The sequence below is a fragment of the Copadichromis virginalis genome, linkage group LG3, assembly GCF_057382275.1.
Source record: "Copadichromis virginalis isolate Kocher_CV1m ecotype Utaka linkage group LG3, C_Virginalis_male_GT1.1, whole genome shotgun sequence".
Taxonomy (NCBI): domain Eukaryota; kingdom Metazoa; phylum Chordata; class Actinopteri; order Cichliformes; family Cichlidae; genus Copadichromis; species Copadichromis virginalis.
In genome coordinates, this window is record NC_140620.1 from 63,880,633 (window position 1) to 63,905,428 (window position 24,796).

General features: G+C 41.3%; 1 protein-coding gene across 2 annotated transcripts; it reads left to right on the forward strand.

Moving 5' to 3' along the window:
• The first annotated feature begins 9,259 nt into the window (after nt 1–9,259).
• On the forward strand, nt 9,260–22,959 carry LOC146716586 (protein NLRC3-like). 2 transcript variants are annotated; one of them, XM_085452542.1, is made up of 3 exons: nt 9,260–9,483; nt 9,625–11,416; nt 22,764–22,959. In XM_085452542.1, exons 1-3 carry the CDS (start codon nt 9,276–9,278, stop codon nt 22,957–22,959), a joined length of 2,196 nt encoding a protein of 731 aa, XP_085308668.1. In that variant the 5' UTR covers nt 9,260–9,275. The 2 variants fall into 2 exon arrangements, with proteins under 2 accessions (XP_085308668.1, XP_085308669.1); XM_085452543.1 differs by lacking the exon at nt 22,764–22,959 and adding an exon at nt 19,395–19,590.
• Nucleotides 22,960–24,796: the final 1,837 nt, after the last annotated feature.

The following is a 24,796-nucleotide window of genomic DNA, read 5'->3' on the forward strand; positions in this document are numbered from 1 at the left end:
AACAAACAAAGACACCGAACAGTTAAAAGAGCAGTGACGTCACCACGAATCTGTGGTCAGGTAATATCCATGTTTTGATTGATGATTTTCTGGAGTTAAATGTGAAAATACTTTTTAATTTATTTAAAAGTATTTAATAGCATATAACACCCAAAACATGCTGGGTGTGGAAATAAGAAAATCAGAATTTCCTCTGTTTGAGTCACAGTAACTTTGACATAGTAACATTTGCAGTAAGTCCTAAATGTTCACCTTTAAAATCCCTCCCTCTGTTCATTTTGCCCACATCATGTTTCAGTGGTTGGCCTCAGGTTCTTCAGCTTCCTGACAGTCTGAAGTCAGCTGACAGAGTTTCACCTGCTAAATACACAGAAAATCTTGTTAAAGCCGCACAGTTTGCCCAACAGTAATATTCCCATTAAGCCCTTTCTAAACACTTTATAACAATGTGTCATCACTAAATTATAAACTTCTTCTCCAGATCTGCACGACTGCACTTAGTCACAGACTTTATTTAATTGTCCTGCGGCTGCTATCATATATTTTACCAAACAGTTCTTCTCACACAGTCACAGATATATTTCTCTCAATGCAAACTTCACTCATGTCTCAGACAGGAAACTTGAGTTTTTCTTTTTTTTCTGTCCCCACTCATTCAACTAATTTGCATATTGAGTCACATCTCGAGAAGTTGCCCTGACAACAGAAATGCATATTCAAAACATTGCTGCATAATTCAATTATTATTCTTTTATTTTTATTTCTACAGTCGTCACTTCTTTTGCTCAATCAGCTGGAAACCACTTCTAATTCACTATTTTAAACCTGCTTTAAGCTTCTAATCCCTGGTTGGTCCTCCCAGTCTCTTTTTCCTTGTCACAAAAGTCGCTCTATTGTCCTGCAGCTTCCTGAGTTATTCCTCAGCTTCAGCCTTTAAGTGTGTTAAATCTACACCATTCAGCATTTATGTCATGTATTCACATTCATGAGTGTAAGCATGTCTTCATTGCGTGTATGTTGTGTGTTCATATTAATATTGAGTGTAAGCTGGTCTTCGTTGCCTCGATGTGTTTTTATAATCAGATTTAATTCCTGCATCTTTGCGCTGAACTGTGGATTCAAACTGTCTCACTTCTGATTCTCTCCAAAAATAATTTCACATGTGACAATTTCTACATGTGTGTTTTATATTTTTCTATTCATTTATGTATTATTAGTTCATTTATTTCTTTATCTCTCTCTCTTTTCTTTTTTTATTTACCTTTCTGTTGTGATGCTCTGGATGTTTCTAAACCCACAAATTCAGCCTCAATGTTCAACCCAACTTTCCTCTGCTGTCACTTTAACACGTCCAGCCTTCACCTCTCACCGGTCCTCGTCCCCTCTTCTCTCAACTTCCTGTGTGGCCTCCCAAATCAAACACAGGCCCACATCAGCTGTTTCTTCTTCTCTCTTCCTCTTTTCAGTCTTTTCTTGGCGCTTAACTCCCAGCATGGCAAATATGAACTCAGCGCATGTTTCCATCAACATACATGCTGCTGGACCCTTCAGTGTTTTAGGTCAGGTGCACTGTCTTTTTGCCTGCAGTTAATTCTTCAAGTCCACGGTGTTGTTCTGTCTGTCTTCTGTCTTCATCAGGAGATTAACTGTCCTTTAAGCTTCTTCTCAGGATAAGGACAGGATGAGAGGTGAAGCTGTGACATTTTAAATCAAAGCCTGTTTTCCTCCCAATTCTGTTAATCTATCATTTTTCTGCTGTATTCTTCCAGGAGGTTGAGCAAGTCCATGGGCACCTGTATTAACACACTAAGACATTTATTTAATATCATTTTCATTACTATTACTTTGCACTTTCATTCTCTAATTCCTCTGTTTTCATTTTGAAACGTCTCTCACAAGCTCACAAGCTATATTCAGACTTCCTGCTTCACTTCCTGCCAGACACACACTGCGATTGGTTTATAAAGGCCTCTCTTATTAAAATACATAAAACAATCTAATCAGAAAATAAGCACTAAGAATATATATTTATCTTGTAACATTGTTTAAGTTAATGAACAATTGTGTTGAAAACTGAGATTACAATATCAATCAAGATAATTATAATGATGGTTTTTGCTGTAATTAATTGTTGTAATTAATGTTGATGTTTACATGATCGAAATAACTTGAACACAAACACAAACAAACAAAGAGGAAGACCGCACCGGAAGGAAACAACTACAAGTCCCAGCATCCTCTGTGTTTAGGGAGCAGCAGTGAAAGTGAAAGCAGGAGGAGGAAGGTGGAGCTGAGGCAGGTGAGTGTTAACATGAATATGTTTCTTCTTATGACATAAAATAATTCCACGCTGTTCGTGTCTGTGGGTGAAATGTGAGGCCGGTCGGCTCCTCTGAGCGCTGGTTTCCTGTAAGTAGAGAGGAAGTGAGTTTAGCTGAGCCTCCGTTTAGTGTGAGAGAGCAGGAGGAGAGTGAGAGCTGTGCTGAGGCAGGGTGAGTGTTAACACCGCTCTGACATTACTGTGTCTCTGTGGCGGGAACAACAGGCTCCGTCAGTGGAGGCAAAAATAATCAGACTTTGGTTTTTCAAAGGAAACAACTTTATGTCGGAAGTTCCCGCACGCTCATTGGATAACGATGTGTCAATCTCGAGTTATTAGCCAATGAGAGTGCGGGTTCACAGAAAGCCCCGCCTTTATCACGGGACTTTAAAAACTACAATGGCGACAGAAACTCCGTGAGTAGAGTTCAGGGTGACGTTATGAAACTGTGACGTTTGAGCCACTTCCCGTTGAACGTGAAACTGATGGTTTCTGGTGTTTGGGTCTGTTTTTCTGTATTTATGCAGATAAAGTGTAAACTCAGATGAATTATACCATCAAATGTTAAAGGAAAATATCAGGATGAGTGTCTGTGAGCTGAGAAGGACGTGAAGCGAGCAGTTTATCCCAGAGCTGAAGCTGCTCTGTGTGCAGAGATGAGCTCAGATTCCTGCTGTGATTGATCAACAGTCACAGAAATGTAGACTTGTAGTTATTACTGCAGTATGGTCACAGCAGATACTGATAAACATGTATTATGAGGATGGATGATCAAGTTTCTCACTCTCTCCTTTAAATCTCAGTTTTTTCTTCTTCACAGTTTATCTGTTAATTTATTAATGAATAACACTGAAAGAGTTTCTGTTATATTTCCCCTTGAACATCAGCTTATTAGGGCGGCATTAGGAAATAGCCCCCCTCCAAAGAATGAATAAATGAATGATGATAATAATAAAATGATTCAAAAGCAGAGCTCAGAGTGGTAGAATGGTCAAACATGGATCCACAGGTGGTTCAACTGCATTTGGTGACGTGACTAAAGCAAATCTTTCAAATAATCCCACCATCAACGGGATGTTGTCTCCTTTACTACGGTTACTTTACTTGGTCACCGTGTGAATTTCTTTGAAATGAACCAAATTCTTTTATTTGTTGGTTGTTGCATATTTAACCTCTACAGTCAGGAAAGGAGGAGATGAGGCCTCAACAATGTTGGGTTGTAGCTGTGGTTCAGGTTAGAGTGAGTGTCCATGGAATAAATGTAAGTCAGTGAACTGGAAACATGACTGTGTTCAAACTTTGTTTTCCTTTTTATAATGAGTCTAATCAAAGGTGGACAGAAGTATCTCCACTGTGACTTTTCTGTGTCACCATCAGAGCTTCTGCACAGTGTTTCTGGGGCAGATAACATTGCAGCATTATGGAGACATTATGGAGACAAAAAGAAAAGCGTCTGGACTTCTTTAAGTTCAACTTAAAGAAGTCCAGACGCTTTTCTTGGACTGTTGGTTTCAGTGTTGAGTCTCATTCACACACTCCCTCAGACTCTTCACACACACTGATTTGCTGACATAAACACACTCCTGTGTGCTTTCTTGGCTTCACACACACACTGAGGACCATCTACAGACTGTGAGCTCCGTCTTCTTTGTCTTTGGAGCCGAACTCTGACAAAGTTAGGAACAAAACTTTCTCCAGCGTGTGAACTTTCCTCCTAGACTCAGTCTGAGCAGTCAGACCACATATTTCTAAAGCAGCACATGAAGGTGTGGCTCACACACACACAGGTGAAGGAAACAGCTGCAGTATTAAAAACTGCTTCACTGTCTACAAATATATGAACTGAATGTTTCTTTCAGGCTGTAAAAACCTTGTTTATCCTCCATTACAGTGCTGCATTCAGAGCATTACTTCTGTTATATTAGTACATGTATTTTATTCTGATGAACACATGAAACTCTGAGCTGGATTGAATCCATTGAATCAGAGTCCAGGACTCAGACTAAACACACTGAATGTGTCCTGAGCTCGGCCGCTGTTCCACAGTAACTGCTGTCAGAGTCACTGTTACTGAGTTAGCTTAGCTAGCAGAGCAGCTAGCAGTTAGAGTATGAACTCTGTAAGCAGTCAGCTCGGTCCTGGACATGGTTACTGACATAAAGCTGCTCTCTGCAGCCATGTTTGACCTGCTGCTTTGTAGGACTACAGTAATGGAGGATTTGGAGGCTGAACTGGGCTCTGTGACACTTTTTGTAGTGAACTGATGAAAGCTGCGTCTCAGATGGATGTTAGTCCAACACATCAGACACGACCTCTGCAGCTCTCAGTTGATGTGCACATGAATGATTTGTGTTTCCTCTGCAGGTGAAGGTAGAAAGTGTGTGTGAGCTGATGTGAATTGAGCAGCATGGATCAGTGTGAGGACAGAGAGGAGGGAGTCCCTCCCTCTAAAAGCACTCTGTGTGGGGAACATGAGAGCCAGACCAAAGCTCAGAGGTGAGATGACCATCTCTAACTGTCCATGACTCTTCTCCATGTCACAGCTCAGCACTCACATCACTGCTCCATCATTATTCACACTCATACCTCTGTGTGTGTTGTTTTAAAGCCCAGAGCTGTGGGGCGTACCAGGCTCAGCTGGACATAACCCTGAAACTAATCCAGAGCCTGGACCTGAACCCAGCTGTGTTTCCTTAAAGAGCAACAGGTCGAAGGATGTTGGTGTAAAATTTAACAAAAGACTGTTATGTGACAAAGAGTAAGTACATTATTTTTATGAGTTTCAGATTGTTCATCATGTCTTTAATTTAATATTTCCAGTTTTTCCTTCCTGTCTCATGAAGCTGTGACATTTATTCTTTTTCTTTTAGGATCAATAAGAGGCCAGAATCTCCTGGACCTGAACCCAGCTGTGTTTCCTTAAAGAGCAACAGGTCGAAGGATTTTAGTCTAAACTTTAAAGGCTGTTCTTCTGCTGCTGAGAGGTAATGTGTGTCTAGATGTTGTTCCTGACTCTGTATTTTTGAATAAATCCTCATGTTTAATATCAGCTCAGCTCTTTTTCACACATTTCTATGTTGGTATGTGAAGCGGTGTGTGTTGGAGTGTTTCCACAAACACAGCAGTCAGAGTGGAAAGAGTGGATGTTGTAGGAGGTGTTTGTGTAGTGAAGAGGCTGAGTGTCTGTAGGACTCCAGCTGCTCCAGCAGGTGTCTCCTTTGTGCTTTGCTTCAAACACAGTGTAGGGAGGAGCTTCCACTCAGGTGTTTCAGGTGTTGCTGGATGGAGGAGGACAAATAGTTTTTCCCTTCAGTGACACTTCAGCAGCTCAATGTTCTGGGAGATGTTTGTCTTTATGAAGGTTTATGGATTCTTGTTCTTACTTTGGTTAAACTGAGCAATACATTTTCCATCTAACATTTAAAGTAAATTTCCAGGTGAATAAAAGATCTGCAGCTGCAGCCTCTGTGATGTTTCACAGTCTGAAAGTAACAAATTCAACCAGAGTTCAAACAAAGGCTTAATATACGTGTGTGTTTGATATAATGCCAACAAGTACAAACAGGTGTTCTTACAGGTCTTAATCACAGAGGTCTGATAAGTCTGGTGACTTTCACACTCAGCAGTTTTGCTGCCTTTTATTTTATATTGGCCTTTTTAAAGCCCTTCAAAGTCTCCCACATTCATACAGAGCTTTTAACACCAAACTCCTTTACAGTCCTTCTCCTCTCACACACGATCACACGACTGATTTGTCTGCAGCAGCTGTGTTACTGCTAGTATTTTATTATGTGTGTAATCTCCTCATATTGTTCCTGTGGTTTAGTTTGACTTCCTTCTGCAAACTCAGCTGCTCTGTTGCTGATACACGTCTCCATGAATATGATTGATCAGATGCTGCCAACACCATGTGTTTCATGTGAGCGTTCAGCTGAAACCCTGGGTTGACTTATCGAGTTAATAACAAGCTTCACGTGACTGTGAATGCTAAAGTGAATCAGATAAAGGAAAGAGACCCTGCTAATGTTGGACTCACTTCTTAGTGTAGATCCCAGGAGGAAGTTCAACATAGCCATTCTTTGTGCTAGCTCGACCAAACCTGAGAGCACAGTGCAGGATAATGATCATCATCTGTCTCTGTCAAGGACATTTAAAATCCACAAATAACAAACATAATTATATTTGATCATTAAAAATGATGATTAAACAAAGTGTCAAACATACTTAAGTAGAAGGACTGATGTTTGTGTTAAAATACCCTCTTAAAGCTGAAATAATGATTCAGCTTCTTTACTCAAGTAAAGGTAAAAGAGTCCAGGCTCTGAAATGTACTCACAGTATTAAAGTAAAAACTCCATCTTTGAAGGAAATTTCTGCCAGTTTTTGTGCAAAGTTACCTGAATTTCTACCTCCAACATTAATATGAGAGAATTATCTGAACTTTTATTCTAATGAATTTAATCAGCTTGAACATTTTGTAGCACAAAAGTAGAAAAAACCCAAAGGGAATCAAAAATAGCTCCGTTTGCTGTTGCCTGCATTGTAGATGGGCAGCTTTGCCTCAACACCTAAACAGGAAAATGAGTTTAGTCAAGTATTAAAGTGGGATTGAAGAGGTGAGGAAACCAGAGATCAGGTGTTGTGGTGCAGCATTAAGATAAGATGGGGCCTGATTATTTAAGACCTTGTATGTGAGGAGCAGCCAATGAAGGGAAGCCAAAACAGGAGAAATCTGCTCTCTTTCTAGTCCCTGTCAGGACTCTTGCTGCAGCATTTTGGATCAGCTGAAGGCTTTTCACTGAGTTTTTAGGACATCCTGATAATAATGAATTACAGTCGTCCAGTCTGGAAGTAATAAATGCATGAACTAGTTTTTCAGCGTCACTCTTTTTAGCATTTTTTAACAACAAGCTTCTGTCTATTAGGGCTCTTGTCTCGCCGACTGCTGCCTCAGATCCGAGTCTTTCTCCTGTGTGCTCAGCTGTCTTAGAGCAGTTTGATCCCGTCTCCCTTAATGACTTGACTGCGGTAGTTTGTAACCTAAGATCATCACACTGCCCCTCTGATTGTCGCCCCCCAACTACTCTTTCAAGGATTGTCAGGTTGGAGATTGGCCTATAATTAGCTAAGACAGCTGGGTCTAGGGATGCTTTTTAAGTAAAGGTTTAACTACAGCCAGCTAGGGATGGGTACCGTTTAGATTTGAAAACCTGCTAAATCAGAATCAGTTGCTGATGACGGCTTTTTTCTTTTCCATCAATCACGTATAATCTTAACTCAAAGTGAACATAGACTTGATTGCTCAGATCAGCCAATTCAAAATGCTAATTCAATCAACTCTGAGTTCATGGCTAGACTCAGTTTGTTGGCCCTGCACCTTAAAACTATTTCCTGTTTGTCTCTCGTGTTTTTTGGATATTGTTTTCACATCTTATGTCACGGCTAGCGGGGCGAGCCATGTTGAATTTAATAAAGGACCCAAGATGCCGACACTGCTGTGAAGTGAGTGAGCTTTATTGAAATGGTGAAGTGCAGTGGAGATGGCCTGTGCAGAAGCTAAGATAACCTCTACTGAAAAAACTAAAAAACTAACCTGAAACCTTAAACGGAGACACGGGGAGACAACACAGACGAACCAGCAACAAGCAGGAGAAAACAAAGGGCTCATATACACAAAAGAGCCATCAGGGAATGAGAAAAGGGAGACACAGCAGGATTCATTGGACATAACCAGACAAGGGGAAGCAAAAGTAGACACACTAACGTAGGACATGGCACTGTCAAAATAAAACAGGAAGTGAACACAGAGACACAATACTAACACAGTACAGAGGGAACACAGAAACCAAAACCTCAGAACTAGAAAATCTTAATCAGAATGAAATTGTAACAAAAGACAATAACAATCAAAACAAAACCACTGAGTCCACAGACTCGGGACATACATCGGCTCAAACTGTGGTCATAAATATTTTGTACTTGTAAATCAGACTGTGTAGTTGTGAACTGAGTTTTGTAACATTGTGAAACAAAATATCTGGAAAGTTCATGTTTTTGCGTTCATTGATTTGTGTGTGTAAAAATGTAAAAATGTAATAAATGTAAGAAACATTAGAACTACTTTTGCTGACACAAAGTTTGGCGAGCACTGCAAGTTGTCCCTTTAAACCAGTCACTGATATAAAGAGAGCACCTTGTTCCAGGGCATCTGAGCATGGAGGGAAAGCTTTATGCAGGAGATGGTAAGAGCTGTTGGGACCAAAGAAACTGAGCAGAAAACTACAGACATCTGGAAACTGAGTTGTTAATTCTCAGTGGGATCAGCAGGACTAGCAAAGCTCCACCATGACAGTCATCTGATTGACTGAACCCATCCAAACATCACTTCATGGACCTTTAGCTTGTGTCTGTGTGTGGACAGACATAACATGAGCTAATTATACATTACTCCTCCACAGAGTGGACCAGCAGAGAGCAGAGGTTTCCACTGGTCAGTCTGCACAGCAGCATCAAACACACCTGGACTCTGTGGTTATGGTTTGTAGTACTACGTTTACATTTGTTCTTTTCAGTCACCTCTATGCTGCACTTTGTGGACCAGAGGATTGTCAGTGTGTCCAACATAAGTCAGAGTTTGGGCTCCATGATTTCAGTCAGATTGGGGTGACTGTAGCTCAGGAGGGGAGCAGGTCAGCTACTAGTTAGGTTTGTGAATCAAACCCTGGCTGGCAAATGTACTGGGTAACGTACTAAACCCAAGCTGCCCTCTGATGCATCCATCAGAGTGTGAAAGAAAGTATTTAAGCATAGAACAATGTGCTTGGTTGAATGAGGCATGTTGTATAAAATGCTTTGTGTGCACAGAGTATCAAAGAGAGCTATATAAGAACCAGTCCATTTACCACTGGGTAATTCATATAGTCTTCTTTTCCAGCGGCTGGAGGACAACATCACCATGTTTGTGAAGAACGAGCTGAAGAAGATCCAGAAGCTTCTGAGTCCAGATCACCCAGAAACTTTAAAGAGCCAGATGGAGGATGAGGAGATGTTTGAAGGAGAGGATGAAGATGAAAGAAAGAGCTGCAGAGAAGCATTTCTGAAGATCACACTCCACTTCTTGAGGAGACTTAAGCAGCATGAGATGGCTGACCATCTGCAGAGCAGTAAGAGAATTTCTCTAAAGACTGAATATTGATCTTTCCTGATAGCTCAAGAAATGGACCAATAGACATTCATCCTTTCAGGGTACTGAAAGGCTGTGATATTTATTGTATAATATTTTTTTCTGAATTTCTTACCTTCAGAAATATTTGCTCCACTCTGTAAACGAGAACTTAAAGCCCAACTGAAGAAGAAGTTCCAGTGTGTGTTTGAGGGCATCGCTAAAGCAGGAAGCCCAACCCTCCTGAACCAGATCTACACAGAGCTCTACATCACAGAGGGAGGGACTGCAGAGGTCAATGATGAACATGAGGTCAGACAGATTGAAACAGCATCCAGGAAACCAGACAGACCAGAAACAACAATCAGACAAGAAGACATCTTTAAAGCCTCACCAGGAAGAGACGAACCAATCAGAACAGTGCTGACAAAGGGAGTGGCTGGCATTGGGAAAACAGTCTTAACACAGAAATACAGCCTGGACTGGGCTGAAGACAAAGCCAACCAGGACATCCAGTTCATATTTCCATTCACTTTCAGAGAGCTGAATGTGCTGAAAGAGGAAAAGTTCAGCTTGGTGGGACTTGTTCATCACTTCTTTAATCAAACTAACGAATCAGGAATCTGCAGGCTTGAAGACTTCCAGGTTGTGTTCATACTTGATGGTCTGGATGAGTGTCGACTTAATTTGGACTTCAACAAAACTAAAATCCTGACTGAAACAAGAAAGTCCACCTCATTGGATGAGCTGCTGACAAACCTCATCAGAGGGAACCTGCTCCCTTCTGCTCGCCTTTGGATAACAACACGACCTGCAGCAGCCAATCAGATCCCTCCTCAGTGTGTCGACATGGTGACAGAGGTCAGAGGGTTCACTGACCCACAGAAGGAGGAGTACTTCAGGAAGAGATTCAGAGATGAGGAGCAGGCCAGCAGGATCATCTCCCACATCAAGAAAGCTCGAAGCCTCCACATCATGTGTCACATCCCAGTCTTCTGCTGGATCACTGCTACAGTTCTGGAGGATGTGCTGGAAACCAGAGAGGGAGGACAGCTGCCCAACACCCTGACTGAGATGTACATCCACTTCCTGGTGGTTCAGGCCAAAGTGAAGAGGATCAAATATGATGGAGGAGCTGAGACAGATCCACACTGGAGTCCAGAGAGCAGGAAGATGATTGAGTCACTGGGAAAACTGGCTTTTGATCAGCTGCAGAAAGGAAACCTGATCTTCTATGAACCAGACCTGACAGAGTGTGGCATCGATATCAGAGCAGCCTCAGTGTACTCAGGAGTGTTCACACAGATCTTTAAAGAGGAGAAACAACTGTACCAGAACAAGGTGTTCTGCTTTGTTCATCTCAGTGTTCAGGAGTTTCTGGCTGCTCTTCATGTCCACCTGACCTTCATCAACTCTGGACTCAATCTGCTGGAAGAGCAAGAAACAACTTGGAAGGTGTTTCAAACAAGAAAATCTTCAAAGAAATACTTCTACCAGTGTGCTGTGGACAAGGCCTTACAGAGCCCCAATGGACACCTGGACTTGTTCCTTCGTTTTCTCTTGGGTCTGAAGACTAATCAAACTCGTTTGCAAGGCCTCATGACACAAACAGGAAGTAGCTCAAAGAGCAATCAAGAAGCAGTTCAGTACATCAAGGAGAAGCTCAGTGAGAATCTGTCTGCAGAGAAAAGCATCAATCTGTTTCACTGTCTGAATGAACTGAATGATCGTTCTCTACTGGAGGAGATCCAACAGTCCCTGAGATCAGGAAGTCTCTCCACAGATAAACTGTCTCCTGCTCAGTGGTCAGCTCTGGTCTTCATCTTACTGTCATCAGAAAAAGATCTGGACGTGTTTGACCTGCAGAATTACTTTGCTTCAGAGGAGGCTCTTCTGAGGCTGCTGCCAGTGGTCAAAGTCTCTAAAAAAGCTCTGTAAGTTATAAAGTTTTTATTATTTAATTTGGTTGGTATGTTATGAAAAACACACTGCCATGAACCTCTGTTTTGTTTTTGTCAAAATCACTGTAATATAATCACTGTACCTTTATATACACGTGACTTGTATTAATGCTGCTGCCCTCTTGTGGCTAAAGTGTAATTATGTTATTGTTATTAGGGAGGATTTGAGAGTAACATGCCAAGTGAGTCAGTACCTTCGCTTTAGCTTAAAAATCCAAATTCTTATGTCATCAGTTATAGTTGCATGTATTCATTATCATAACTTAACCTTTAATATTGATGTCTTAAAATTATTTTGAGTAAACTAATGTTAAGGTTCAAATATTGGGGAAGGAGAGTACAAACAACCATGGTCCAGAACTTGGTCAAACAATTGATTTTAATGAAATACACGCGTGGGAAGACCAGCTCCGTTCGCAGACCGGGCTGATCTCCGACTTAATCAAAGCATAAACAGATATTTTATACCATCAGGGCTTGAATTTAATGACGCCCCCTCATACGTCACAAACAGAATATATGCATACGTCAAATCAAAACCACAATGACTTTTAACACAGTTTAAAAGAACATTATCTCCTATCTTCATGGCAGGTACTTCCTGTCACTGCCGGATGCTCGCTTATCATCTTGACACATCAGCAGCAGTTCTGCGACAAACTGCTCTTTTGCAACCCCGAGCAAAACATGATTAAACTTCCACCTATAAATGATTCTCTTTAACTAAGTGTGTGCCTCGTCCTTAAAGGCTCCTCAAAATAACCTGCACTTAGACTCTGCTTTCGGTTTCAGTTCTGCAAAAGACACACTCTTCAAACCTGCAACTTCCTGTCAGCCTGCAACTTAGTCTTTCTGAAAGACACACACTGTTTAAACATCTGAATGCAATATCAATTCTGTAGATTATATTATTAATGCAATGGTAATGATGATGATTATTAACAATAGCAGCAAAATATCTCTCCAATCTCAATACTCCCTCTCTCGACCTCTGGAACACCAGAGGTCACAATACATTGTGTTGGGTCACTCCTCGGCCCACTCAGCTGCTTCCATGTCCATCCATGGCATCATGGACATCGGGGTCACCACTCCCGCTCTGACCCTCTCTAGCCGTCCTCTGGCTCAGCAAATCAGACAACCTCATGTCATCTAAGTGGTCCAGTAATAAACACCAGCTCCCCCTCGAGAACACTCCATGCGTAAGATTAGGTTTTTTCTGCGTCCCTCTCTTGTGGTCCATCATGCCTCGGGCCTCCAGGATCCTCACCCCCCTGTGGTCGCCGAGATCTTCTGTAAAGCAAACAAAACACCTTTTCCTGCACCTCCCTAACTTATCATCTTTGGGACTCTTTAATCAAAAGCCTGATCCTAATTATCTTCTTGACTTATTGACTTGTATTTATATATATTCTTCAACATTACTCATCATTTTAAAACTCTTAAAACGCTGCTTTCACGTCCCTGCATGTGTTTCCTGTCGCTTGCCTTATCTAATCATCAACATCCTGTACACAGAAGTCTCGCTGCTGCAAGGCCTCCACTCTGACCTAGAATCTCCTTTCACAAGAAAATCATTATAAGCGCCTATTCTACTAAAAGATCCAAAAAAACAACCACTTTAATCAATTAAGTTTAAGCATATAAGCAATTACTCCTGCATACATTTTATCACAGCTAAACGCTGCCTTGAAACAACTCCTGTGTGTTAACACTAACTTCATTTTAAAACTCACATTTCCTATGTTATAGCCTGTTTTTGGTACAGCCTTTTTATTTCATCTTGCTCCTTTGATGTAACAATACCTTCTCATTCTAGTTTATCAGACTTAACCAAAATATATGCTTTCCTTCCTTTGGTCCTTCTCTAAAGCAAGAAACTCCTATTCAGTTCCTCTTTTCTGTCACTTGTTACAGGGCCAGCTCAAGTTCAGTTAAACGCTAAATTAATTTGAGGCCTTTTGCCTGGAATCAATACTGTCATGTGTGTTTATGGACTCTATATGTCTGTAAGCGTGTGCAATCCTTCAATAACTCATATCATCCTCACAGTAGATTGGCTAATCATAGCACTAGCCAAAGGCTCGTGACCCACAAGAGACGAATTGAGCCACAACTCCCTTAAAGGCACAAAATGCAATATGTATAAAAAGTCATTTCTACGTATAAGCTCTCCCCTTTATCCTAAAAATAAATCTATGTAATATCTGTATGTGTGTCTTCTATTCATTAATGTAATTGTCAGTTATTTTCTCTCTTTATTTTACCTTCTTTTTGTTTACCTCTTTGTTTGTGACGTGGACATCCCTAAACCATCCTGAGTTCCGGCTTCAATTTCAACCCAATTGTACCCTCTATTCTCGCAGTCGAACTCGTCTGGGCTTCACCTTCCCACTGGCCCCTGTGCCCTTCTCTTAGTGTCCTTTGTTGTCTTGTGATCCCCAGCAAACACAGTCTGTTTCTTCTCTGTTTCTTCTCCGTTGCTCTTTTCAGTATTTTCCTTTTAGATTAAATCCCAGCCTGGCAAAATATCCCATTCAGTGTCTTTAAACAGTTATGTCACACTGTTCTTACCAGCCTGCAGTTCACCGTGCATTTTCCATCACGTGCTTTTCTTCCATGCTGCTGCTGGTATCGTCAGTGTAGTTTCAGTTGCACTGTCTTTTGCCTGCTGTTAATTCTTGAAGTCCACGATGTTCTGTCGGTCTTCATCAGGAGATTAACTGTCCTATGAGCTTCTTCTCAGGATCGGGACAAGTGGGAGGTCAAGCTGTAAAATTTTAAGCCAAAATCTGGCCTGTTTTCCTCCCAATTCTGTTAATCAATGGTTTTGTACTCAAGATTCTAGGTTGAAAGAAGTCCACCTGTATTGACACACTAAAGCATACAATTAATATCCTTTTCATTTCTTTTCTTAAAACCTCCATTTGCTTCATCTGCCTGGAGTTTAACTCGTATGTTTCTCTCTCTGTGTGCTCACTTGTCACAGTCAGTTCCTTTTATGGGCATGCAAAGTTCCTGTCACACACACCATTTCCTGTCAACCTTGCAGCTGCTCAGAACCATATTTTCTGTTTCTATCTCTCCTGTTTTGTTTTTTTTACAGGCTAATAAAACTCTTGTTTTACTAAGTCTTGATCTAAAACAATTCACCCTTATTTCACGCACACACTTCTAAATATACTAAATTCTTTGCGTTTGTCAGATCGTCTCACACACACACCGCCTTTTCTCTCACACTTCCACTTCTGCACTCACTCTACTATCAACTTTCATAGTGTTATTATTATTTATTATTTTGTACAAATCACACCCAATCACTCAAAACCTGCTACTCACAGCATTCACACACTTAAACTGTGACAAGAGTTGAGGAATATACTCACAACACGCTTTCCTAAGAGTATTTCAGACATGCCTTTCATAATCAGAAAGAGCAAGTCAAAGAAAACAATTGAAACCTCTATTAATTCTCACAGCACACACATAGAATAGAAAAAATAAAACACACCAGCATTTATTGCTGATGAGAGGTTACTCCTAAAAGTAATATGTTAGTCTTAAATATATACAGTGCACTCACTATATTTATATATCAAAACTCAGTCAATTACTATACATCCACTACGGCAACTCAAAACTTTATTTATAGCCCTCTAATGAACATAAATGGCGTCTTAAACACACACTCAACAATGTTTGCAGCAGTATTTGTAAAACCAACTGTGGTTTAAACAGTTCACTGCTGACTAATTTGCATTTTCACACTCACACACACACAGTCTAAAAATAGCTCCAGCACTGCCTCAGACTCCTTTCACACAGAGATCTCTTATTTTATATTACAAAGACGTCTTATATTTACAACCACTGTCACATCTGTCAGCTTTAGCGCCTAAACAATTTCGACAAATTTAAGTTAACGGTCCAACCGATAAAGTCCAACTTTTTTGTGATCAATTAACCAGTATCTGTCCAACAGTTTCTGGCCTCATCTCTAAAATCCCTAACTCAATTTAAAAGCGTCAACCAACCCAAACTTTGCCTGAAGCTCTATTTTTGGCATTTCACAGCCAAGGCTTACCCCGAAGTTTTAAGTTAAAGTTACACGCCCGAAGTCCAACTTCTGCTGGCCAAAAAAGCGCAGACTACCGTTCCAAACGGTAAGGAGACTCTAACTCCTAGTTATTCTGGAGTGCCCCAAGCTCCACAGTGACCAACTGACTATCCCTCTTCGAGGACAATGCCTAAGCGTCCTTGGCATTGGCAAGCGTTACCTCTGAGTACCGCGCTTCCTATCAGTCCAACTGACGTTCTTGAATAATTTATAATACTTTGGAACAACAGTAAAACAGCCAAAAAAGTGTAAGACTGAAGCAGGTCCAACCTTATAACCAATACGGGCTCCACCCCAAACAATAACCAAATTCCCTAATATACTAAAATCACTCAGCAGTCCAACTGCTTTCCACGGTCCAACCGTATTAAATCCTTTAGCGGTCCAACCGCATTCAATCATTTTTAGCAGTCCAACTGCATTAAATCCTCAGTACTGTCATGAGATTCTCATCAAAATCAAAGCAGACATTCCCCAGTAATTTCAGTGAGTAGACTTTAATTTGTAATGTCCAATTTGGCACACTTTGGAAATAATTCAACAGGTAGTGCCTTACCTTTGGATAAGCGGCTTAGAACAACAATGAGAAAAAGAGAGCTGATTATTAGCTCATCAAAACACAAAACAAAATCACAATGAATTATCGGTTAATTTCATTTAAAATAATTCATTAAGTATTTATGTACAATTCAAATTAGTTAATTACATATTTTGTTGGTTTGTTTTCTATTTTAATTATTTTACTGACACATTTAATGAATTATTTAATGATGTATTTATTTAATTCACGTTGCTACTCCTGGCCCTGCATCGCTGTTCATAAATACATTTTATTTGTCAGCTTCACCCATCAAAGTCAGGGGGCGGGGTTAATGCTGATCAAGTCAACACCATTGCTTTGGTCTGGTGGGCGTTCTTTTAGTGGGCTTTTCTCAATACTAAGTAGGCCTACACACCAGGGTTTGGACATGTGTGGACCCAAACTATACTTTTACCCTTTTTTGTGTGTCACCAAATACACTTTAATATTTTCTAGACAAGAATGTAGTGGCATAATCTTTAACCTCTTTTGGCTCCAAACAGAAGTGACAGACTTGAGCAGGGTTCATTTAAAGGCTGACAGAAGTGGAGTGGTGACGGGGAGATGTTTGACAGGACAGTGTTTCAGCCTCCACAGGTTCATGTTGTGCTCCATCAGTCAGTGAAGATGAAGTCAGTGCTGATGAGGCTGTAGAGTGTGTGAGGGATGTGAATGAGGATGATGAAGATCTGATGATAGCAGATAAAAACAGGCTGCAGAGACTTTGAGCCATACAGGGCACACAGTGTGTGTACAGAACAGCTGAAATCATTATGGAGGCCTCACTGGAATATGGAAGCATCACAGTACAGCTTCAGTGAAGCATTAAAGTCTCTGATATGAGATGAGAAATGAAGCAGCCAGAGCTTTTTCATGAGTGGAAACCCACTGTGACTGTGAGCTGCTGCTACAGCCTCCAGATTAGCCAGCAGCTCATCCTGCTCAACATGGACCTGTGGTCAGAGTGTGTGCTGGATAATCCGGCCCAGGATGAGGCCAAACTGACATGGGATGAAATGTCTGTCACATAATTGAGCTTAGTGTAGTTTCATTTCTGCACAATTTAACAACAACCAAAACTTTGTTCTGTCTTTTCTATGTTATACTGTAGACTTTCTTTGATACTGTGTCCAAAAGGAGCAGCTTTTACTTTGAAGGGGAGGCGTCTCTGTTTCCTCTTCAGGTTGGATGATGGAAGCAAATTAGTAGCTGTGTCCCAAAACGTCGGCTGCATCCTCCAGAGGCTGCATTTGAAGGCCGATTACGTCACAGCCAGGCGATGAAGGCTGTCCGTATTTGTCGACTCCTTCAAATGTGCCCGACAAATGCGTCCTTCATTTCCCCGAATTTGAAGGATTCGTCGGGTGTGTCCTTCGTGGCCCACTATATCCCAGAATTCATAGCGCGGCCCAGCCAAATTTCAGCTGCCAACAATGGCGGCAGCTACTAAGTTTTCAAATTACTCTTATTAATCTTTCTGGGTCACAAAATAAACTTTTAACATATTTTCAGGTGAGAAAGTAGCTGTGTAAACTTCAAATATCTGCTTGGTTTATCAAGACATCGCATATTTGCAAAAGTGTGCCGACGTTTTCGGAGACGTCTGTTCCCCACCCGCTCGCTAGCAAGCCGGGGGGTTCAATGGTCACTCCAGCCGGCGAGAGCAGCGGACGCCCGGCTTCATCGTTTTCAGACCCCGCTCTTTCGCTACTGTCATGGTCCGGATTTTGAGGAAGAGACTACGACTGGGATATAGTTTGGGTCAGCACAGATCATTTATTAAAACACACATTACAGTGTGGGAAGAGCCGGACTTCTTCTTCGTTTGCACAAAGACAGAAAGCTTTATAGTCATTATGACGTCACACAGTTAGACCTTACTGGCAATGATAACAGTTCCTCGCACTCAAAAAGTTCTCCTTATATGGACATCATATGCTACTTTAGAGAAAAACAAGTGTGTAATACATTGTGCATTTTGTGATAGTGTAGCTTTCAGAGAGACTATCCTCAGACGACCCTCCTATTATTACTAAGTGTGAGTGTAAACGTGCATGTGTTATATAAGTGCGTGCATGTGGTTACAGGCCGGCGTACGTGCAGAACTGAACGCAGACGGGCCTGGGTCCAACAGGACTGGTGGGTCTGAGCGGTGTGACTGCACTAAAGTGCAACAACTTAAGCAGATAACAAGAATGATACAGAACCTCAATAGACAGTCAGTGTGCATTAATATTTGCTCAGAGTAACACAGATGTAATTAAAAGATTATTCTGTCCACTGATTCAACAATGGTAAATGATTAACCAATGATAACTGATTATAAGAATACAAAATAAAATATCTCCTGATCACACTACTCAGGTTAAACATGATATATAAGTCACTCGGATAACTTAAAAATGTAATTGTTTGCCTTTTTTCTGTGTTTTATTTGTTCCGGAGTAAATCGGTTTGGCTGAGATCAAAGTTCCTCCGGGATTTTCACACAGCTGAATAAACGTTAAACAGGAAACTGATTAAACAGAAGTGTGAGACGGTCGAGAGTTTACGCCAGTGTCCTGTTATATTTTAGATAGCAAGGAGCAGACGGCCGAGTTTATTAAACTCCACCGAGACAGCGGTGACGCAAATCTGAAGGCTAGACCGTCCCATTTCACAGCCTCGCACTTCCAGCCTTTTCGGTCTTTGAAGGACCCGGCCCACGTAGACCGCGAACACCGGGTCCTCCGAAGGATGCAGCCGACGTTTTGGGACAAAGCTAGTGTGTGATGTTCTTTCAGTGTTGCACTTTGTAGACGCTCCCTGAGCACTGGTCTCACAGCCAGCTGCACATAGAGACCAGTGTTGTTAGTCCAGGTCAGAAGATGACTTGTTGGAATGAAAATGAGCTTGTAGTTTGTCTGCTTTAATAATGTGACTGGAAAAAGGTGTTGGACTTCAAATATGTCCATTTCTTTCACACTTCACCTTTAAAAGTGAAGCCTTGTGGTTCCTGGAAGGAAAACACGACTTTTTCAAGTCTTTGTCCTGTTTTTATGAGAAATGTACGACTTTAATGTGAAACATTCAGAGTTTTTTCTCTTGTTGTGTTTGTTTGAAGCTGCTTCCTGTTGGCTTCAGCTGTTTGGAGTTTCCATTTTCTAAACTTCTACATTCTGAACCTTCTTCAGCTCTGAACAGATGATGAAACACTGAATGATTTCAAGCTCACACTTTGTCTAATAAACTTACATCTTTCATTCTTTATACAGATTGTGGGGCTGTGGTTTGTCAGAGATCAGCTGTGATTATCTGGCAGCAGCACTGAAGTCCAACCCCTCCCATCTGAGAGAGCTGGAGCTGAGCTACAACAACAAGCTGCAGGATTCAGGAGTGAAGCATCTGTGTGGTTTCCTGGAGAGTCCAGGATGTGGACTTGAAACTCTGAGGTCAGTCAGCATGTTTTAGTTGTGCTGAGATGAATATGATGTGAAAGTTGTGCTGACACTAAACTGCAGACATCAGGCTGATATTATACTGATCCACACTGAGGATCTTCATGGTAAAGTCTGTTTTCTTCTTCTCTGGTTTAGTCCATTGACTGCAGCAGAACAATGTTCACATTTCAAACAGTGAGACTCAACGTATGGCCCGCGGCCCACACGCGGCCTGCCCACCTTCCCTGATTCAGAGAGAGGGGACCCTGATTAACTGTGTAGTGTTCTTCCTCACAGTTCTAAGTATCAGACACAACAATGAATAATCCACAGCTGACTGTCTTTAGCAGGTCAAAGGTCACGGCACACAGCAGACAGTGGGAAATATTATAACTCTGATCATTTATCAGCACATATCCATATGTATAAAAACAAAGCTGACACTGTGAGACTTGATCAGAGGTGTGATCATCACAGCAGAGGCCTTTGTGTCAAAGTCACTGAGGATCAAACAGAAACACATGAAGCAGATTTTCCTGTTCTGGCTTTTTATAGCAGATAACCTTCAAAATATTCTGCAGTCCATCAAAAACTGAAGCAAACCATGAATCAACATGTGAACATGAGCTGATGCTGCTGAAGTGAAGCAAAGTTACAGAGGTTTGATTACAGACACAGCTGAGAGTTTGTAATCTGTCATCATTTTAAAAGGTTTACATTTCTTCAGTATATCCACATTTGCAGCTGCTACCTCAACCTCCACTTGTCCAACACAACTGCTGTCCACTGCCTCCATGACATTGTGATTTTGCTGTTGGTCTTCTGTCAGATCTTCATCAATCACTTCTGCACGGGGCACACCTTCAGACTCTGCAGCTGCATAACGAAAGCCTGTAAGATAAAATTAGACATAAGGTAAATGTACACCAATATTCCAATGACAGGTGTGTGATTCATCTGGAAGTTATGTGCGGATTAGTGTACAGTGATAGCAATTTAGTATGTTTTTAGAGGGGGGGGGGTTGTTTACCTCCGATGGGTGCTCTTTTTCGCTTCCGTTGCGTACGCCTTGAGTGCCGGTCCGAGTCTGATACAGGTATGTCGTCATGCCCCATGTGCAGTGTTGGTTCCCAGTCTGGTTTTGTTACATCCATTTCATATGCTGGTTTGCCTGCAATAATGCCAAATCATAAGCTACTCAGTCGACATGATGTGGTTCTGCAGCATCACACATTAGCATGTTTTATCTCATTATCTATGACCTCAGCACGTTGAAAATCACACTAAAAGCCTTTCAAGAGTGATATGAATTAATTTAGAACTCACCGGAAAGAAAATGCCGTGAGCAAACCAACAAAAAGCTGGGGATTGCAGAGAACTCGATATCCGCTCGTCTCACCGCTGCAATCCAAGCCTGACGTCTTTGTTTAGTAATATCGGATACATGGGATCCCTCACGTTGCCTCCAGGATGGAAAACGATGAAAAGAGAGCCCGTTATCCAGCTTCTTGCCTTCACGATCGTGTGATCTAACGTTGCAACCGACAACACAACACGTACGATCCATAGCTGAAATGGTATCCTTTGGCTGGCCTACTGTCATGGCGGAAGGGGGCATGGCCCATCTCCCGTGACATCACGCTCCAAAGCCCTATAGGTGGGAAAATGTACCATGTCGACCAATCAAAAATGATATGGAAACATGACATTTGGTTGTTTAGCAAAAGGGGGAAGTTTTAGGAGTGACCGGCAAGAGAGAGCGAGTGAGCGAAAGAGAGAGAGAGTTTTGATACGTGAGAGATTTGTGACGTTTACCGTGTTTGGTCTCAAATTAGTTTGTTGTCTTGTGTATTTAGTGTGTAGCTGTTGTTTTGTTTTGTGTGTCAGTTCTACTAGTGATCGTCACAGTTGCTGCCTTAAAGCCAACAAAGGCAGATTGCAGTGTAAACGCTGAGTGACACACCTGCTGTCAGACCTGCAGGTTTATCCCTGTGCTGTTCTCATATGTGTTAGAGTGACACAAACTATTGTTTGACACCTGATTGTTCTGTAAATAGTTTGAAATGATTATATGAAAAACGTCTGAGCCTTGGCTGCATTTTTTGGTAAATAGTACCATATAACTTTGTTGTTTGCAAAACGTGTGCGTATTTTTAAAAATGTACAATCTCTATTTGCATTTCAAGTTATGAAGATGATTCGTTAAACATGTGTGTGGTTTTTACAGTCAAAATATCACTTTCTACTTGTATTTTAAATTTTGTCTGAATTTAGATAAATTGTGCTGATACAGTTGGTCAAAATGAGAAAATAACAGATTGGCAAGATGAACTGTTTTTAAAGGTAAAATATAGAGGCCACATCAAAAGTAGTCAAGAAGGGTTAAAGGCTAAAAGCAAAGTTGTCACCAAGTACTGTTTATATTTGTGTGTATTGCTGCAGCTTTTTTGAGTATTAATTTGGTGCCTTTGTGTGAAATAATGGTATTGTGAGTGATCCATATAGTCACAAAGAATAGCCACTTGTTTCTGTGCTACCAAAGTTCCCCGGCTTTCATTCAAAATGTGTTTATCGTCAGCACCTGCACATTAAACTACTTAAACATTATAAATGTCTTCAAGCTCACACTGAGGCCTGTGGGGTACTATCAGCCACTGAGACAGTACACACATTTATATGTGTTTGTATATGAATATTTCATACTTTAAGACTGCCTGTTTATTTAAGGGAGATGAACAAAATACATTGGAATTGTACAAAATAATATCATGGATGATAAATTAAATAGATTTTAAGTAGATGCTTGTGCATTCTTAAAGTCTTATATGTTGAACTGAACTATGTGATCTGTTCAAAGCCTTAATCTTAATTTGAAGTGAAATGTGCATTTTGAGTTTATACACTATGTATATAAGGCGACCGTTTCCTTTTGCAGTATTTTTGTGTGGTGTACTTTTCTATGTCTTAACAAAAGGGGAACAAAGGTGTTTAAGTTCACCTAGGATGATGTGTTTTAATTTTCACATGGTCTTGCTTGAATTTGACCCTGACAAAGGCGTATGAACTCTGTCAGCTGTTTGGAGTTTCCATTTTCTAAACTTCTACATTCTGAACCTTCTTCAGCTCTGAACAGATGATGAAACACTGAATGATTTCAAGCTCACACTTTGTCTAATAAACTTACATCTTTCATTCTTTATACAGATTGAGTGACTGTGGTTTGTCAGAGATCAGCTGTGATTATCTGGCAGCAGCACTGAAGTCCAACCCCTCCCATCTGAGAGAGCTGCACCTGAGCTCCAACAACAAGCTGCAGGATTCAGGAGTGAAGCATCTGTGTGGTTTCCTGGAGAGTCCAGGATGTGGACTTGAAACTCTGGGGTCAGTCAGCATGTTTTAGTTGTGCTGAGATGAATATGATGTGAAAGTTGTGCTGACACTAAACTGCAGACATCAGGCTGATATTATACTGATCCACACTGAGGATCTTCATGGTAAAGTCTGTTTTCTTCTTCTCTGGTTTAGTCCATTGACTGCAGCAGAACAATGTTCACATTTCCAACCTTCAAAGAAGAAGAAAAATCCTCCACTGGATAATTCACTGTGAAGCTCTCCAACTCTTCATTCCACCTTAAAGTCTGTCTGACACTGAAATCCAAAGCAAAATGTGCGTTTGCTTTACAGACAGCAGTCCAACACAAACATACACACATCATCCAAAACACAGTCCAACATCCAAATCTCCTCCACTGCCAGCATGAATGATGGGAAAGAGAAGGAGGAACACTCTGACATTCAGGGTTAGAATGAGTTTCATGAAGCAGACTGTGAAGATCAAAGCTGCATTAGAAAGCTTACATGAATGAATGAGTGGACAGAAGTGGACAGAGATCATCTGAAGCACTTCAAAGGCTTTAAATCAGCACATTTCTCTTTATTCTTTATCAACTCTGTTAGTTTCTCTCAGTTTTCTGTGGAATGAAGCTAACAGCAGGCTAATAAGATGCTGACCAATAGGTTTCTATTAAAGGTTGTAATTTGTATATGAAAAAGTGCTTTGGCTCAGCAGGGATCAGCTTACAGGTAGAATACAGCTGCTGGATGGGATTAGCATGTCATAGCTATCTACCAAACTGCTAACTGGGGGATTTCAGGCCATCTATGGATCATTTTTGCTAACTGTTTATTCAGCTTAGGCTCACAGGGCTGCAGCCTGTGCCCTAGCTGTCATAGGGCAAGAGGCGTGGTCCACCTGCACAGGTGAGCAGTCCATCACAGGGCCAACAGAGAGAGACAGAGAAGCACTCTCTCACATCCACACCTACAGCCAATTTAGAAGCACCAATGAACCTAAGCAGCATTTCATTGGACTGTGGGAGAACATCCAACCTCCACAGAAAGGCCAACAAGCTTCAACCTACAACCTTCTTGCTTTAAGGCACTAGTGCGAACCACTTTTCCCCATTTCAGCCCAAATCCTGCATCTTCCTGTTTCTGACTCCAGGCCAGCTCCACTAACACTTTCTCATCAGACACTGCCACCTAGTGGAGGAAGTCTTAGTTCCATTTGAAGCTCCAGATGACAGTTAGTTCCTTTACAAAGAGGTGGAGGTGGTGGGGCCACAGCACCATCATCACTGAGTGCCATAGGACACTTAACCTTTGTTTCCATATGCTGGGAACTTCCTGTTGTTCCAAGGAGGACTGGAAAATGTGTGAAAATCTCCCAGTCAGTTCCTCACAGCACACTTCAATCATTTCCCTCCCACAGCATCAGGACCAGGGCTTTTTCTCTCTTTGGTCCCACTAAGAGATTTCCACACAAACGCCTCATCAGTGGGACTCTCAGAGCTACCAGCCCTTTGCTACAATCACAAAGCTCTTCATTGAAATCAATGATATCAAAGCTGGAATCAAATGAGTCCAAGTCTTCTGCTGATTCAGCATCACATTCATCTTTGCTCCTTGTTCTGCATCCCCACCATGGACTTCATTCCTTTCCAAGCCAGCCTTGAGTGTCCTTTATTCAGCTCATCCTCTGCTTTACTTTTACACCTGATTTTAGCTGCTTTATCTCTCTTTCAACAAGTTTCTGTGCCTCAATCTTTTTCTTCTCTTCCTCATAACAAGACAGCTTCTTCTGCCTGAGAACATGTTGGAGTGATTTACTAATCCAGGGCTGCTTATTGGGGAAAATACTTCCTGTTTCCAAAGTAATCCCCATTTTTCCCAGAAAG

What these genes read in the sequence shown, in the direction of transcription:
- LOC146716586 (XM_085452542.1), top strand. Translation starts at nt 9,276, where the DNA reads ATGTTTGTGAAGAACGAGCTGAAGAAGATCCAGAAGCTTCTGAGTCCA. An exon ending in GGCTGACCATCTGCAGAGCA is followed by an intron (nt 9,484 to 9,624) that starts GTAAGAGAATTT and finishes TCTTACCTTCAG; the next exon opens with AAATATTTGCTCCACTCTGT. An exon ending in AAAGTCTCTAAAAAAGCTCT is followed by an intron (nt 11,417 to 22,763) that starts GTAAGTTATAAA and finishes TTCTTTATACAG; the next exon opens with ATTGAGTGACTGTGGTTTGT.